Source organism: Alosa alosa, chromosome 18 (genome assembly GCF_017589495.1).
Source record: "Alosa alosa isolate M-15738 ecotype Scorff River chromosome 18, AALO_Geno_1.1, whole genome shotgun sequence".
NCBI classification, from domain to species: domain Eukaryota; kingdom Metazoa; phylum Chordata; class Actinopteri; order Clupeiformes; family Clupeidae; genus Alosa; species Alosa alosa.
The window spans coordinates 20467916-20481238 of record NC_063206.1 but is presented as its reverse complement, the minus strand read 5'-3'; the positions used below and the strand labels follow the sequence as shown (position 1 = coordinate 20481238).

At 46.2% G+C, this 13323-nt stretch overlaps 1 protein-coding gene across 5 annotated transcripts in view; it reads right to left on the bottom strand.

Annotated features, from left to right (window-relative positions):
• Positions 1-13323, bottom strand: part of ltbp1 (latent transforming growth factor beta binding protein 1) — a 128722-nt gene that overhangs the window by 82274 nt on the left and 33125 nt on the right. For all 5 annotated transcript variants that reach the window (XM_048269439.1, XM_048269442.1, XM_048269441.1 and 2 more), the window contains exon 4: positions 11519-11682. In XM_048269439.1, coding sequence (XP_048125396.1) covers positions 11519-11682 — 164 coding nt within the window. The remainder of the gene's footprint in view (positions 1-11518; positions 11683-13323) is intronic.

Below are 13323 nucleotides of genomic sequence, written 5' to 3'. Positions count from 1 at the left end.
GTCATGTTCTGTTCTCTTTCCTTTCACTTTCTTTTTACGTCAACCGCCCCCTACCAAAACACACACACACACACACACACACACACACACACACACACACACACACACACACACACACACACACAACACACACACCTGACATCCCTATCCAAGAAAAAGACAAAACGAGGGAGCACTAAATGACGAAATCAGTTTGGAGATGAGATGAGAGGGTGATGCCGTCACTGACCACATAAACTAAAGAAAACATCTTGGCCCTCACTTTAACCTTTAAACATCCTTCCACACCTCTGACATCTCACACAGACACACACACACACTGAAACAACCACAAATACACGCACACACACACACCACACCCACACACACACACACACATAGACACACACCACACCCACACACACACACAGACAACCACAAATATATACACACACAAACATACTCATACACACGCTCACTCAGAGCCATACACAAACACACAGATAAACACCGCGAGGGAGAGTGATCCCAGCCACTCTCCACAAACATCTGTCTCAGGTCTACCACATCCCATCCCTGTCTGCTCTCCAACTGCTCGCTTTCCCCCCTCTAATGACGCAGATGTCTCTCTCTCTCTCCCTCTCTCTCCATCTTTCTCTCTCTCTCTCTCCTCTCTCTCTCTACCTTATTCTCCCCCTCACCAGCATGTCATTTCCTCTCACTCAGTGCCTCCCTTCTCTTTTATACACCATTCTCAACCCCCTGCCCACACACACACACACACACACACACACACACACACACACACACACACACACACACACAAACACAAACATACACACACAAACACACACACCATCACTTTGATTCAAGTGTCCGGTAAGAAGTTAGTTTTAGCATTGCTGGGTTTCCTCCGTCTGTGTCTGATGCACACCATCAGGACGGTCAGCAGATGGCGGCCAGCGGAGATAACCACAGGCCTGTCACACTGCCGCACACAAAAAACTGCCCCAGCCTGGCATGGTTAGCACACTTACATGTGGATGTGATCTGCTCATAACAGACCTCACATTTATATTTAAAGCCCTATGACTGATACTTAGAGGTCTATGTAGGCGTAGGTTATAGTCTCTATAGGCGTAGTTTTTGCTCATAATAATTGAAATAAGGGCATAAAAAAGGCAATTAATGTCTGTCTGGTACTGTCTGGAACATTATGTTACAGTATGTTATTACAGAATAAGTATTGAACTGTCTCTAAAGCCAGCTTCAACAATTTAGAGTCTATCCAACTTCTTTTATGGACTGATTTCAAATACACACAGTATAACATGCCTTCACAAGGTCTGCAATCTTACTGCCATAAATGTGTTTTTGAAAGCATTTCATCATGCTCATATTGAGGTGGACAAGAGGTGGACATAAAGGCGGTCTTACTTCATTAGAAATGGGAAAAGGCTGGCACCAATAAAACAAGGAAAATATCTCATCATATCATCTCACACACACACACACACACACACACACACACACATAGACACACCACACCACACCCACACACACACACAGACAACCACAAATATATACACACACAAACATACTTCATACACACGCCACTCAGAGCCATACACAAACACACAGATAACACAAGTGAGGGGAGAGTGATCCCAGCCACTCTCCACAAACATCTGTCTCAGGTCTACCACATCCCATCCCTGTCTGCTCTCCAACTGCTCGCCCCCCTCTAATGACGCAGATGTCTCTCTCCCCTCTCTCCATCTTTTCTCTCTCTCTCTCTCTCTCTACCTTATTCTCCCCTCACCAGCATGTCATTTCCTCTCACTCAGTGCCTCCCTTCTCTTTATACACACCATTCTCAACCCCCTGCCCACACACCCACACACACACACACACACACACACACACACACACACACACACACACACACAAACACAAACATACACACACACACAAACACACACACCATCACTTTGATTCAAGTGTCCGTAAGAAGTTAGTTTTAGCATTGCTGGGTTTCCTCCGTCTGTGTCTGATGCACACCATCAGGACGGTCAGCAGATGGCGGCCAGCGGAGATAACCACAGGCCTGTCACACTGCCGCACACAAAAAACTGCCCCAGCCTGGCATGGTTAGCACACTTACATGTGGATGTGATCTGCTCATAACAGACCTCACATTTATATTTAAAGCCCTATGACTGATACTTAGAGGTCTATGTAGGCGTAGGTTATAGTCTCTATAGGCGTAGTTTTTGCTCATAATAATTGAAATAAGGGCATAAAAAAGGCAATTAATGTCTGTCTGGTACTGTCTGGAACATTATGTTACAGTATGTTATTACAGAATAAGTATTGAACTGTCTCTAAAGCCAGCTTCAACAATTTAGAGTCTATCCAACTTCTTTTATGGACTGATTTCAAATACACACAGTATAACATGCCTTCACAAGGTCTGCAATCTTACTGCCATAAATGTGTTTTTGAAAGCATTTCATCATGCTCATATTGAGGTGGACAAGAGGTGGACATAAGGCGGTCTTACTTCATTAGAAATGGGAAAGGCTGGCACCAATAAAACAAGGAAAATATCTCATCATATCATCTCACACACACACACACACACACGTGCACACACACACGCACGCCGCACACGAGTGGGCGCGCACACACACACACACACCTTTTAACCCCTGAGGAAAAATGCACGTTGAGAATCGCTCAAGCACGCTTCATCAGTCAGTAAAGAGTTGCCTTTTCACTCATCTACCACATCTCATGGCGTCTGGGACTCCATTTTACTCCTGTGACCTAATCTAACACATCTAGCACTCTTCATTCCTGTTCATCACTGTTAAACAACCATAATATCTCTCTCTCTCTCTCTCCTTTTCTCTGTCCTTCTCTCTCTCTTTCTCTGTTTTTTCTAGTATGTCTACAATCGTCAAGAAGGGTCATGTTCCTACCCACAACAATAGCATTACGTGGTGCAACCCCAGGTTTTGCAGACATACATCGGCAATGTCAGAGACGGCATTCTCTGTACTATAAGTCAGTGTAGAATCAAAATGAGTATGAAGTTGTCATGTTAAGGTCAAAAAACTACATTGTGCTGCTTTAAGACCAGCTTTGTTGATTCTGTTGATGAGGACTGAACATCTGACCCTGATCTGGGTGAGTTAAGGCCCTGATCTGGGTGAGTTAAGGCCCTGATCTGGCTGAGATTCTGTCCTGATCTGGCACCATTCCAGGCCACAGAAGCCACAGAGAAGCCACAGCCTGGTTGGGTGTTCTGTCCCTTTACACCCCCCGTTTGAGTGGGTCAGATCTTACTGCATATCCACATCAGCTGGAGGGCATTTCACCAGGAGTCTAACACCATGAGAATGCAGCATCTCAGCAAAATGGTGGAGGGAGAAAGGTGTTTTATTAGACCTGTAACTTCTAAGTGTTTGAGCATTGCAAAAACAGATCCTTACAGCTGCAACGAGCACTCAGCTTCCCCAAGCAATTACTCCTCCCTCTCCACCTCTCTCACACTCTCTCTCTCCACCTCTCTCACACTCTCTCTCTCCTCTCTCCTTCTTTCTCCATCCATCTCCATCTCTCATTTGGATGTGGATGCTGGCCAACACCGCTCCAGATGATCCCGGATCAGCTCTGGCCCAGAACCGACGCTACTTCACAAAGCCTTCACAAAGCTCACATACCATAGAAACCCTCCGACCTCCACCACCACAGCCTCCACCAGAGACACCCTAATAGATCTGGGAGCCCCTCACCAAAGCAAGGATTAAAACATGGCCGCCGCTCAACTCCCATCAAACCCCTCTGCTCCAGCTCAACAAGGCTCTAATGATCTAGCACGAGAGGCATTCATTAGCTACTACAGCACTGCATATGCTAACAGGCATTCATTAGCTACTACAGCACTGCATATGCTAACAGGCATTCATTAGCTACTACAGCACTGCATATGCTAACAGGGGAGATGGGGAAGAAGAGGGGAGGGGGCTACAAGAAAGGGGAACAACAAAATGGACACAAGTGTTTGGATGGATGGAAGACATGGTAACAGCTGCAGCATGTAGGTGTAAGTCTTATTAGTGCTATCCCCTACACCTTCTGCAGTGAAGAAGAAGAAGAAGAAGAAGAATATAATGATGATGATGATGATGATGATGATGATGATGAAGGGCCCTGGAGGAGTGACACGCTAGGGCTGGAGGGAGTCTGGTTTGTGCCGGTCGGTGTGGAGGTGGAGGTGGAGGAGGGGACAGATGGAGGGGGGGGGAGTGACAGCGGCGCTGCAGCTCTCGCTCGCACAGCCTGCGCACACTCAAGGGGCCCGCCACCGGCTCCCAGCCCGAGGACACCAGGATATATGGCCCTCCGAGAGCCCAGCCGGAGGAAGAGAGAGAGGGAGAGAGAGAGACAGAGAGAAGGGGGGCGTGAGAGAGAGAGGGGGGACAGGGAGAGAGAGAGAGAGAGACATAGAGAGAGGGGAGGGGAGGGGGGGGAGTGTGGAGACAGAAGAGAGAAAGAGAGGGAAGGAGAGAGAGAGGGAAGTAGAGAGAGAGAGGGAGCAGGGCAGTCGGGGAGGAATGGATATCCCAGGCGAGGCTCCATAGCTAGCTGCTGACAGGCCGTCTGTCGCGTGGGACAGACCTGCCGAGGTGGAGGTGGAGAGGGATGGGGGAGGAGAGGCCAGACGCGGCAGGCAGGGCAGGCAGCGAGCCCAGCCGTCTTTAAAGAACACAAACATTCCTCTGGTTTGCACAGAGCCACCGCTGCAGAAAACGTCACACACACACACACACACACCGGGCAGGGAGTTTAGGAGAGAAATTGAGGGGTGAAAGGGAGATGGATAATATGTGTGTGTGTGTGCATGTGCAAGTGTGTGCATGTGTGTGTGTGTGCAGAGATGTATAGTAACGAAGTAGAACTACTTCACTACTGTACTTAAGTACTAAAAGGCTGTATCTGTACTCTATTGGAGTATTATTTTTTTTCCTACTTCCACTTTTACTTCACTACATATTTTCGATGAGTTTAATACTTTTACTCCGATACATTTTTATGTGCTGCATCGTTACTCGTTACAATTATAAAAATGTTACGAATCATTCCAAACCCACATTATCACTGCCAGGGCGGTAGATGGCTCTGTCACCACGTTTGATGAAGCTGTTTTCATTTGCCGGAGTGAATGACAATTCATATAGAATTAGGTGCTTACTCTGCCTCCCGAAAGATTGCGAAATAATGGCCTTCAAAAATGTACCGTCTAATATGAAGAAACATAAGTAAGCTATAATACACAAATGGCACACCAGCTTGAGCTATCAGTAAACGCTAGCTAACTAGCTACACGTGGTTCATGACATGCTGTTTTCACTTAAGGTTAACTAGCTGGCTATCATAAAGGCTGTGTCACGCTGAGTGGTGTATAGCAAACCGGGCATCGGTTTCACTGCACAATGCACATAAATCGCTTCTTTTAACCCATCTACAAGGCTAACAAGAGCTCCACACTTTGTCGACAGTGTAATTACAGTAGGTTCTTAACATTTAAAACGAGGCATTGCCAACATTGTATGTGTGCTGAAAGTTTATTTAGAAGACAGTTTACAGACACACTTTTGTTTACGCTCAGTGTTTTAAGTTCCTTTTGTACATTCCTGTCTTTGTACTGCTGCTAGCCTACAGCCAAAGGAATTGTGAGTGTGCTTTAAGCTAAACATTTGAAATAATATAAACAATATGATATTCAAACTTTTCACTTTTTTCTTTAATAACTATGTTACACAATACTTGTACTTTTACTTTCAGTACTTGAGTAGTACATTTTAAAATAAACTACTTGCAATACTTAAGTACAAAACATAGCCCATTTAATACTTTAGTACTTCCACTTAAGTGTGGTGCTTAAAGAGCACTTCAACTTCTACTAGTTCTACTAAGTTTTTTTTTTTTTGATAGAGCACTTGTACTTTTACTCAAGTCTGGGTCTCTAGTACTTTATACATGTCTGTGTGTGTGTGTGTGTGTGTGTGAAAGGGAGAAACAGAGAGAGGAAGAGTGTGTGTGCATTTGTAACAAAAGAAAGTTGTGAGTGTGTTTCAGAGAGAGAGAGAGAGAGAGAGAGCGAGAGAAAGAGAGAGAGGGGGCATGGTGATGTGGAATCATAGATGCCATTCTGACTGTTGAACTTATCATAAAATAATATGGAGAAATGCATTCAGTTTCCGAGAGTTTGGCCATATGGCCGGAGCCCAGCTCACCCTCACATTAATAAACTCTCATAATCTTTCATATGGACCAATCTCTTCTCATAAGATGTATTTTTCCTCTCTCTGCCCACCCTGTATCTTTCAGAGCCTTTTTTCTTTCCAGACGGTGGTTTTATTAGTCTTTTCTCCTTTAATACTCTCCATCCCTCTTTCTCCTCCTCCTCTCCCCTCTCCTTCTTCTCTCTGCAACTCAGTCATGACCCCCCCTCTCCCTGTGATGGATAGGCATTTCTGAACTAACTATGACAAAACATCCTCACTTGTGCACATCTGTTTGGAACAAAGCCTTGGGGCTCGACCGTAGGAGAACCAAGGCCCATCAGTTTCCAGACCCCCCCACATACACACACACACACACACAGATAAATAAAGACTCAGATACAGACACACAAAACAACACTTCTAACACTGTTGTGTCTGCGACCCCCCCATACACACACACACACACACACACACACACACACACACACACACACAGATAAATAAAGACTCAGATACAGACACACAAAACAACACTTCTAACACTGTTGTGTCTGCGAGGTCCACAACTTATAGCTCAGAATCATGCGGGACTCTTTTGTGCATATGATCCAGGCGTATCAATAGCCGTGAAGCCACTTGGTTGTGCCCCCTTGAGAGTCCCTTTCATTCATCTGAACTGATATGATAGGGGGGCATGCCTTCACCATCTTCAAAAAGCCTCAATGACTTTCTATTCACTCGCTAAACTATTCAGTGAGTGCCGCTGAATAGCAAAACTATGGCTCTGCATCCCTCCTCGTCATGAATAATAATAGCCTCCAGACTCTGGCGACGGGGCCGTGGGTCTGCATGAGGGAAGATAATCTACGTCCGAACACTCTTCTGCACTGTCAAATCTCTCTCTCTCTCTCTCTTCTCTTCTCTCTGTCACGCTCTCTTCTTGGGCTCCCTGGCACTTGTAGCTGTGGCTGTTTAAGGGCTGCCCCGTTGGATGAGACAGTTTATCGCTCCGGTCTGTCATTTCGCTCTTCCCACCCTGCTCCGGAGCTTTATCTGAAATTGGCCCAGTGAAAATAGGGCTAATAACTCACCTGTGACAGCAGCAGGCAGACCCGCAGGGAGGCAGCTGCAGTGGCAGCCACAAACAGCCAGTGCTTAAGTCTTTATGCTATTACTGCCCCGGCAACAATTGGTGGAGGAGTCCAGACTGGACTACCTACCCACGTTTCAAACTCGGTGCCGTCGCTGCTCATCCTTATTTTGCAGCATTGCAACACGTGTGCGTGCGAATGTGGCAGTGTGGGTAGTGAAGTTTGTGTGTGTGAGAGTGTGTGTGTGCGCGAGAGTGTGTGTGTGTGTGCAAAAGTGTGTGTGTGTGTGTTTGTGTGTGTGTGTGAGAGAGAGTGTGTGTGTGTGTGTGTGTGTGTGAGTGTGTGTGTGTGTGTGTGTGTGTGTGTCAGTCCCGGTGTCATGGGGGGGCTTTGGGGGGCCGGGCCCGTCCTGAAAGTCATCTGTGCCCGCCCTGGTCGAGCTTGGCTGGCTGCACCAACCCCACTTCCCCAATCCTATGGATTGATTTTGAACACTAATTAAAAATGTAGGCATAGCCTATACCTCTATTATAAGTTTGTCAATATAGCAAGTAGCAAATAAAACAGCAAGTAAAATCTGTATTACTCCGTAGCTAATCAATCAGGAACATTAGGTAAGCCCAGTTATCACCTGATGTTTTAGTGGCGCAGTCTTCACTTCTAACTCCTGTCATCCAATGACAAATATGGCTTATCGGCTCGCAGGTAGGCTATGTCTCATATCGTAGTTAGTAGAAGTATGCCTAGTAGTTTCTGGGTTTGTTTGATAGCGTTACTGTTAGGCTACTGTTTTTTCTTCTGACCTAGTCGGAGAACATAGGGAGCTTGTTACCGCTCCAGGGCCGAAGTTATCCGTAACTTCGGGGCTAACTTCCTAACACTCTATCTGAAAGTGGTTAGCAAATGAAAGAGGATTTTGGTTTTAGCCTATCTGTGGATTTATTTTTGCATTATTTTGAATATGACTCGCTCCAGTCTCAACAGCACGTCTACTTTTTCCACACGCGTCTCAGTTCTAACACACATATCCCCTCTCGCTTTCTCTCTCTCCATCCCTGTGCACGGGCTCTCTTAAAGGAGCTGCACCATTTTACAACAATTGCATTTACATTTTCATATTGTTTTGTCAAGTGTGAGCTTAAATTACTGTGATCAATTTAAGTTCCCGTGCCCCCCCTGAAAAGGTGTAATGCCCGTCCGTGAATTTTTGTCTGCCGCCGGGTCTGGTGTGTGTGTGTGTGTGTGTGAAAAGTGTGTGTGTGTGTGTGTGAGAGAGAGAGAGAGAGAGAGTGTGTGTGTGTGTGTGTGTGTGTGTGTGTGTGTGTGTGTGTGTGTGTGTGTGTATGTGTGTGTGTGTGTGTGTGTGTATGTGTGAGTGTGTGTGTGTGTGTGTGTGTTGCATATGCATGCAGACAATAGGGTTCATCTGTTCCCCTTGCAGGGATAATTACAGGTTGTTTTATCTGCTGTGGTTTGGGCCTCACCACTTAAGAGGGAAGACACCTAACGGTGTTTAATATGCAGACGCTCTGTGGAGGTGAGACGCACCCAGCCGGCGGGGGGCTGTGCGCTCCCACTCTGGGTTTATGTAGCCCACGCTACTCTAAAAACAAACTCCCACTGCTAGCTAGCGCCCTGCTGCTAATGATGCCCTCTAGCTCTATTCTCCTGTTGGTGCGCCAGCAGAGGCTAGCCAGCAAAGCTAATTTCAGCCATCACATACAGTATTACATCAACACAGTATTTACAGGCCAACCAAGCATTCAATGCCCCATATAACCTATTCAATTCCCCATATAACTTTTAGCGCGGCCCATATAACTAAATCCCCCCTGGCTCAATTACTTTAATATTTGCCTGTGTTAATAACAGGTACAAGGGCAGCTCCGCATGGGGTAATGAAAAGTGTAGAACAGCACTGGAAACCACAGTAAAGACTTCTGAAATGTGAGAGATGGGCACCACCCGAAATAATAATGACAAACTGACCCAGATAATTAAGCTAGCATGCCTATTTGGCAGTGATTTATAGCGAGGGCAATCTATCTCGGACTTTAAAATAACAAACATGCACGATTCCATAACACACACACCCACAAGAACACACACACACACACCCTCGCCCCCTGTAATTGGCTTTGCGCAATTCGCTGACACAAGCTGCTGTCGTGCCGTTCGCTAAAGCGAGGAGATGAGGGGAGAGGAGAAGAGAGGAGAGGAAGAGAGGAGAGGAGGAGGGGTGGAGTTTGAGCGAGAGGAGGGGGGTGGTTGGTGTTTGGTCTGTCACCCTGTCCCAAGACTTTCCAAGTCTGCGGTTCGAGGGCGATGTTCGCGCCAGCCCAACGCCATGCCTGGGAGGACTCGAGCGTCTTAATACCTAGTTGATGACACATTTATGAAAAAAAATCAATCAAAGGAAACAGAGTAACATTTTTAGCGTGTTTAAAGTAGGTGCATGACAAGACTTGGGATAAACCTCACGCTTGTCCTGATTCTCTCTCCTCTCTCTCTCTCCCTTTCCCTCCCGCTCTCTCTCTCTCTCTCTCTCTCTTTCCCTCTCTCTCACTCTCTTTCTCTCCCTCTCCCACTCGCTCTTTCTCTCTCTCTCCCTCTTTCCCTCTCTCTCTCTCTTTCTCCCTCTTTTCCTCAGAAAGTCAATGCTTCCAAAAGCACAAAATACTCTGACAGAAAAGACAGAGCCTGGCTGTGGTGGACCATCTCTGGGGTTTCAGTTTTATGGGCAAGAAGGAAAACATGACTTCTTTTGAAAAGGAATGCTTAAAGACTTGAACAGTACCTCACTGATCCAAACAAACGCTGAGGCAAGTTATTCTGACACTTGTGTAAATTCGAGACGAGCTCTTCACAATGAGACATACCTATGTGGTACCAGCAGTAGGATGGCTCCAGAAAGAAAAGAATATCGTACCATACCAACAACATGACCCTTAGAGTAGGTTGGACTCATTTCTAAAGCGGGCAGGGGGATTATGTTGCTGCTAGTCATTTTAACAGACTCTTTATCCCTAAAGCAATAAAAACAGTGTAGTTAAGGGCTGTATATATGACACCCATCTCTCTCGAAGATTTACTGAATTTCTCAGTATCTGACCCAAATGAATCACCTTCTGTTTAACCTAAAATAGGGGAAGGGAATAGTCCACTAGAAGACAACCCAGCAACCACTGCAATACTACCCTACTTGAAAGTAACTTTGAGTAAAGGCTTGACAAACAAAGAAATGTATGCAGTAGTAAATCAGATACTTAAATTTTGTGAACAATGTGAGATTGAGATCAATCACATGTGCCATTAGATGACCTACATGCTACACTAGTCTTTATAGTATTGCACCAATGCTAGAAAGGTATCGCGATACCCTGAAATTAAATGTGACAATTCCCCATTTTATAAGTATTGATACTAGAATAGTGTTTTAATAATGTTTTAACAAAACCTTTGTTTTCAGTTGAGAAGTTCCTTGTTCTGTTGCCTATAGCTTTCATTACTGATGTTTTAAGGCTTCTGACATGATATCGTTTCAGTATTAGTATCAAGATACTTTGGTATTGTACTGTATCGAAGTCATAATTTAGCTATCATGACAAAACTCCTAAAAGTCCTAACCCCTTCTAAGACAACAAAGGCAGCCATTATGTGCCATCCTGAGACTAATGTTTCCTCCTGCTTGGGTCAGTAAAATGGCTCTTGTGATCCACTGGCCAGAAAACAGCTCCCTACAAGACAGTGCGCATAGTGCTTGGGAACTCTTAAAAAGAAACATTAGGTTTCTTATTAAATGTGTCTTTAATGAAAGCAAAGAACACTTTGCCTACTCTCTTTACTGTCTCCCAAACGGCAATCCCCTGATGCACACTGCCAGCTCAATAGTGGATACATCCCTGAACCAGTTGCTACCATGAGGGCAACCTAAGTCCTTAAATAGAATTTATTTCACCAGGCTTTACAAGCTTGCTACTTCATATAACCACAAGCTCATATCAGAAATATGCTTGCTTAAGCAAAACCAGACTCTACCTCACTGGCACACAGGGAACCGTACAAGCCGTAATATTGCATCATCACATTAAACATTTTTATTTCCTTGCGTTTGGGGCCCCTCAGAGGGGTGTTGAGGGGTGGGGTACTGACCGTGGACGGAGCCGTGGCCCACAGACAGTGGGATTGGTCTGTCCGGCTGGGGGCCCACGCGGTGCACCTGGGTGTGGGTGGTGTGGTAGTACTTGGGCTTCATGATGAACTGCTGGCTATGGCTCTGGCCACGCTGCATGGTCACCGAGACAGGAGACCGCACACTGGAGGAGAGACAAGAGAGGAGAGGAGAGGGGAGGAGAGAGGAGGCGAGAGGGGGAGAGGAGAGGAGAGAGGAGGAGAGGGGAGGAGAGGAGGGGAGAGGAGGGGAGAGGGGAGGAGGAGAGAGGAGGAGAGGAGTTGGCATTAAAGTGGATGGAAGCTGGCAACATAGCTTTCTTTTATACTGATTTTGTGTTGTGTGTGTGTGTGTGTGTGTGTGTGTGTGTGTGTGTGTGTGTGTGTGTGTGTGTGTGTGTGTGTGTGCATGTGTGTGTTTCTATGTCAATCTCAATACCCATGTGTTTGTTCATCTGTCAGTTTATCTGAATCTACCCATCCATTTACCTGTCTGTCTGTCTGTCTGTCTGTCTGTGTTTGTCTCAATCTACTTGCTTGTCTGTCTATTTCTCTGTCTGCCTGTCTTGTTGTCTGAGGTCTCAGGTAAACCGACAGTTGAAGTAGGCTAGATTATTGGATCCTCCTGTTATCAGTCTAGAAGTCATGGCAAGGTCAAACTGCCATGGGGCTAAGATCACCTTACGCCACACTTATTTTTGTGGTGTGTGGGGGGTTACTGTCATTGTGCTTTGGAGGATAACCTAACACCAAGTAGAGGCCCCTGCAACAATTACAGTCTGATATTTTTAAACTGATATTTTTAAACTCCCCCTCACCACACAATGGAGCAGGAGGAGTGATGGGCAGGAAGAGGAGGAGTGAGGAGCAGAAGCAGAAGGAGTGAGGAGCAGGAGGTGTGAGGAGCTGAAGCAGGAGCAGTGAGGAGCAGGAGGAGTGAGGAGCAAGAGGAGTGAGGAGCAGGAGGAGTGAGGAGCAGGAGGAGGAGGAGCAGGAGGAGTGAGGAGCAGGAGGAACGAGGAGCAGGAGGAACAAGGAGCAGGAGCAGGAGGAGTGAGGAGTGAGGAGCAGGAGTGAGGAGCAGGAGCAGGAGGAGTGAGAAGCAGAAGGAGTGAGGAGCAGGAGGAACAAGGAGCAGGAGGAACGAGGAGCAGGAGCAGGAGGAGTGAGAGTGGGAGGTGCAGGGTGGGGGCCAAGGAAACGAGAGCTGATAAACGACAAAAAAAAACTCTAAAAAGCCTCCAAGCACTAAATCTGAGTCTTTAAACCACTGTCAAAGTCTCTCCACTACCACTCTGGTTAGCTTCAGTCGGGGCAAATCAAATCTGACTTGTTTGTGCGAGCTGGGGAGCCATGTGGTAATTCAGTACAAGACACAGGAGCTTCTACTGCCAGAGAAAATGACAGCAGGTTTTCTCTCTCTCTTATGCACACACACAAGTGCGTACACACACACACACACACACACACACACACACGTTTGGTACAAGAGTATCAAATTGTTGGCCCTAGTCACATTCTACACACAGACACGTCCAGGTGAGAGTGGCAGAGAGTGGAGCCCTGTCTTCTGTAGACATGACGGGGAGTGTCACTGTGGTTTGGTGAACCCTCCTGAAACGCCCCCATTAAACAGGCAGAGGTGGAAAAATTACGCTGTTCTATTACGCTGCAATGGATACTTCTGAACCTTGATCTGACAGAAAGGGGGCATTAAAGGGCTATATGCAAAACAATGTCAATTTATACAAAAAGAATCAGAAATTCGGACAAGAAACAAGAATATT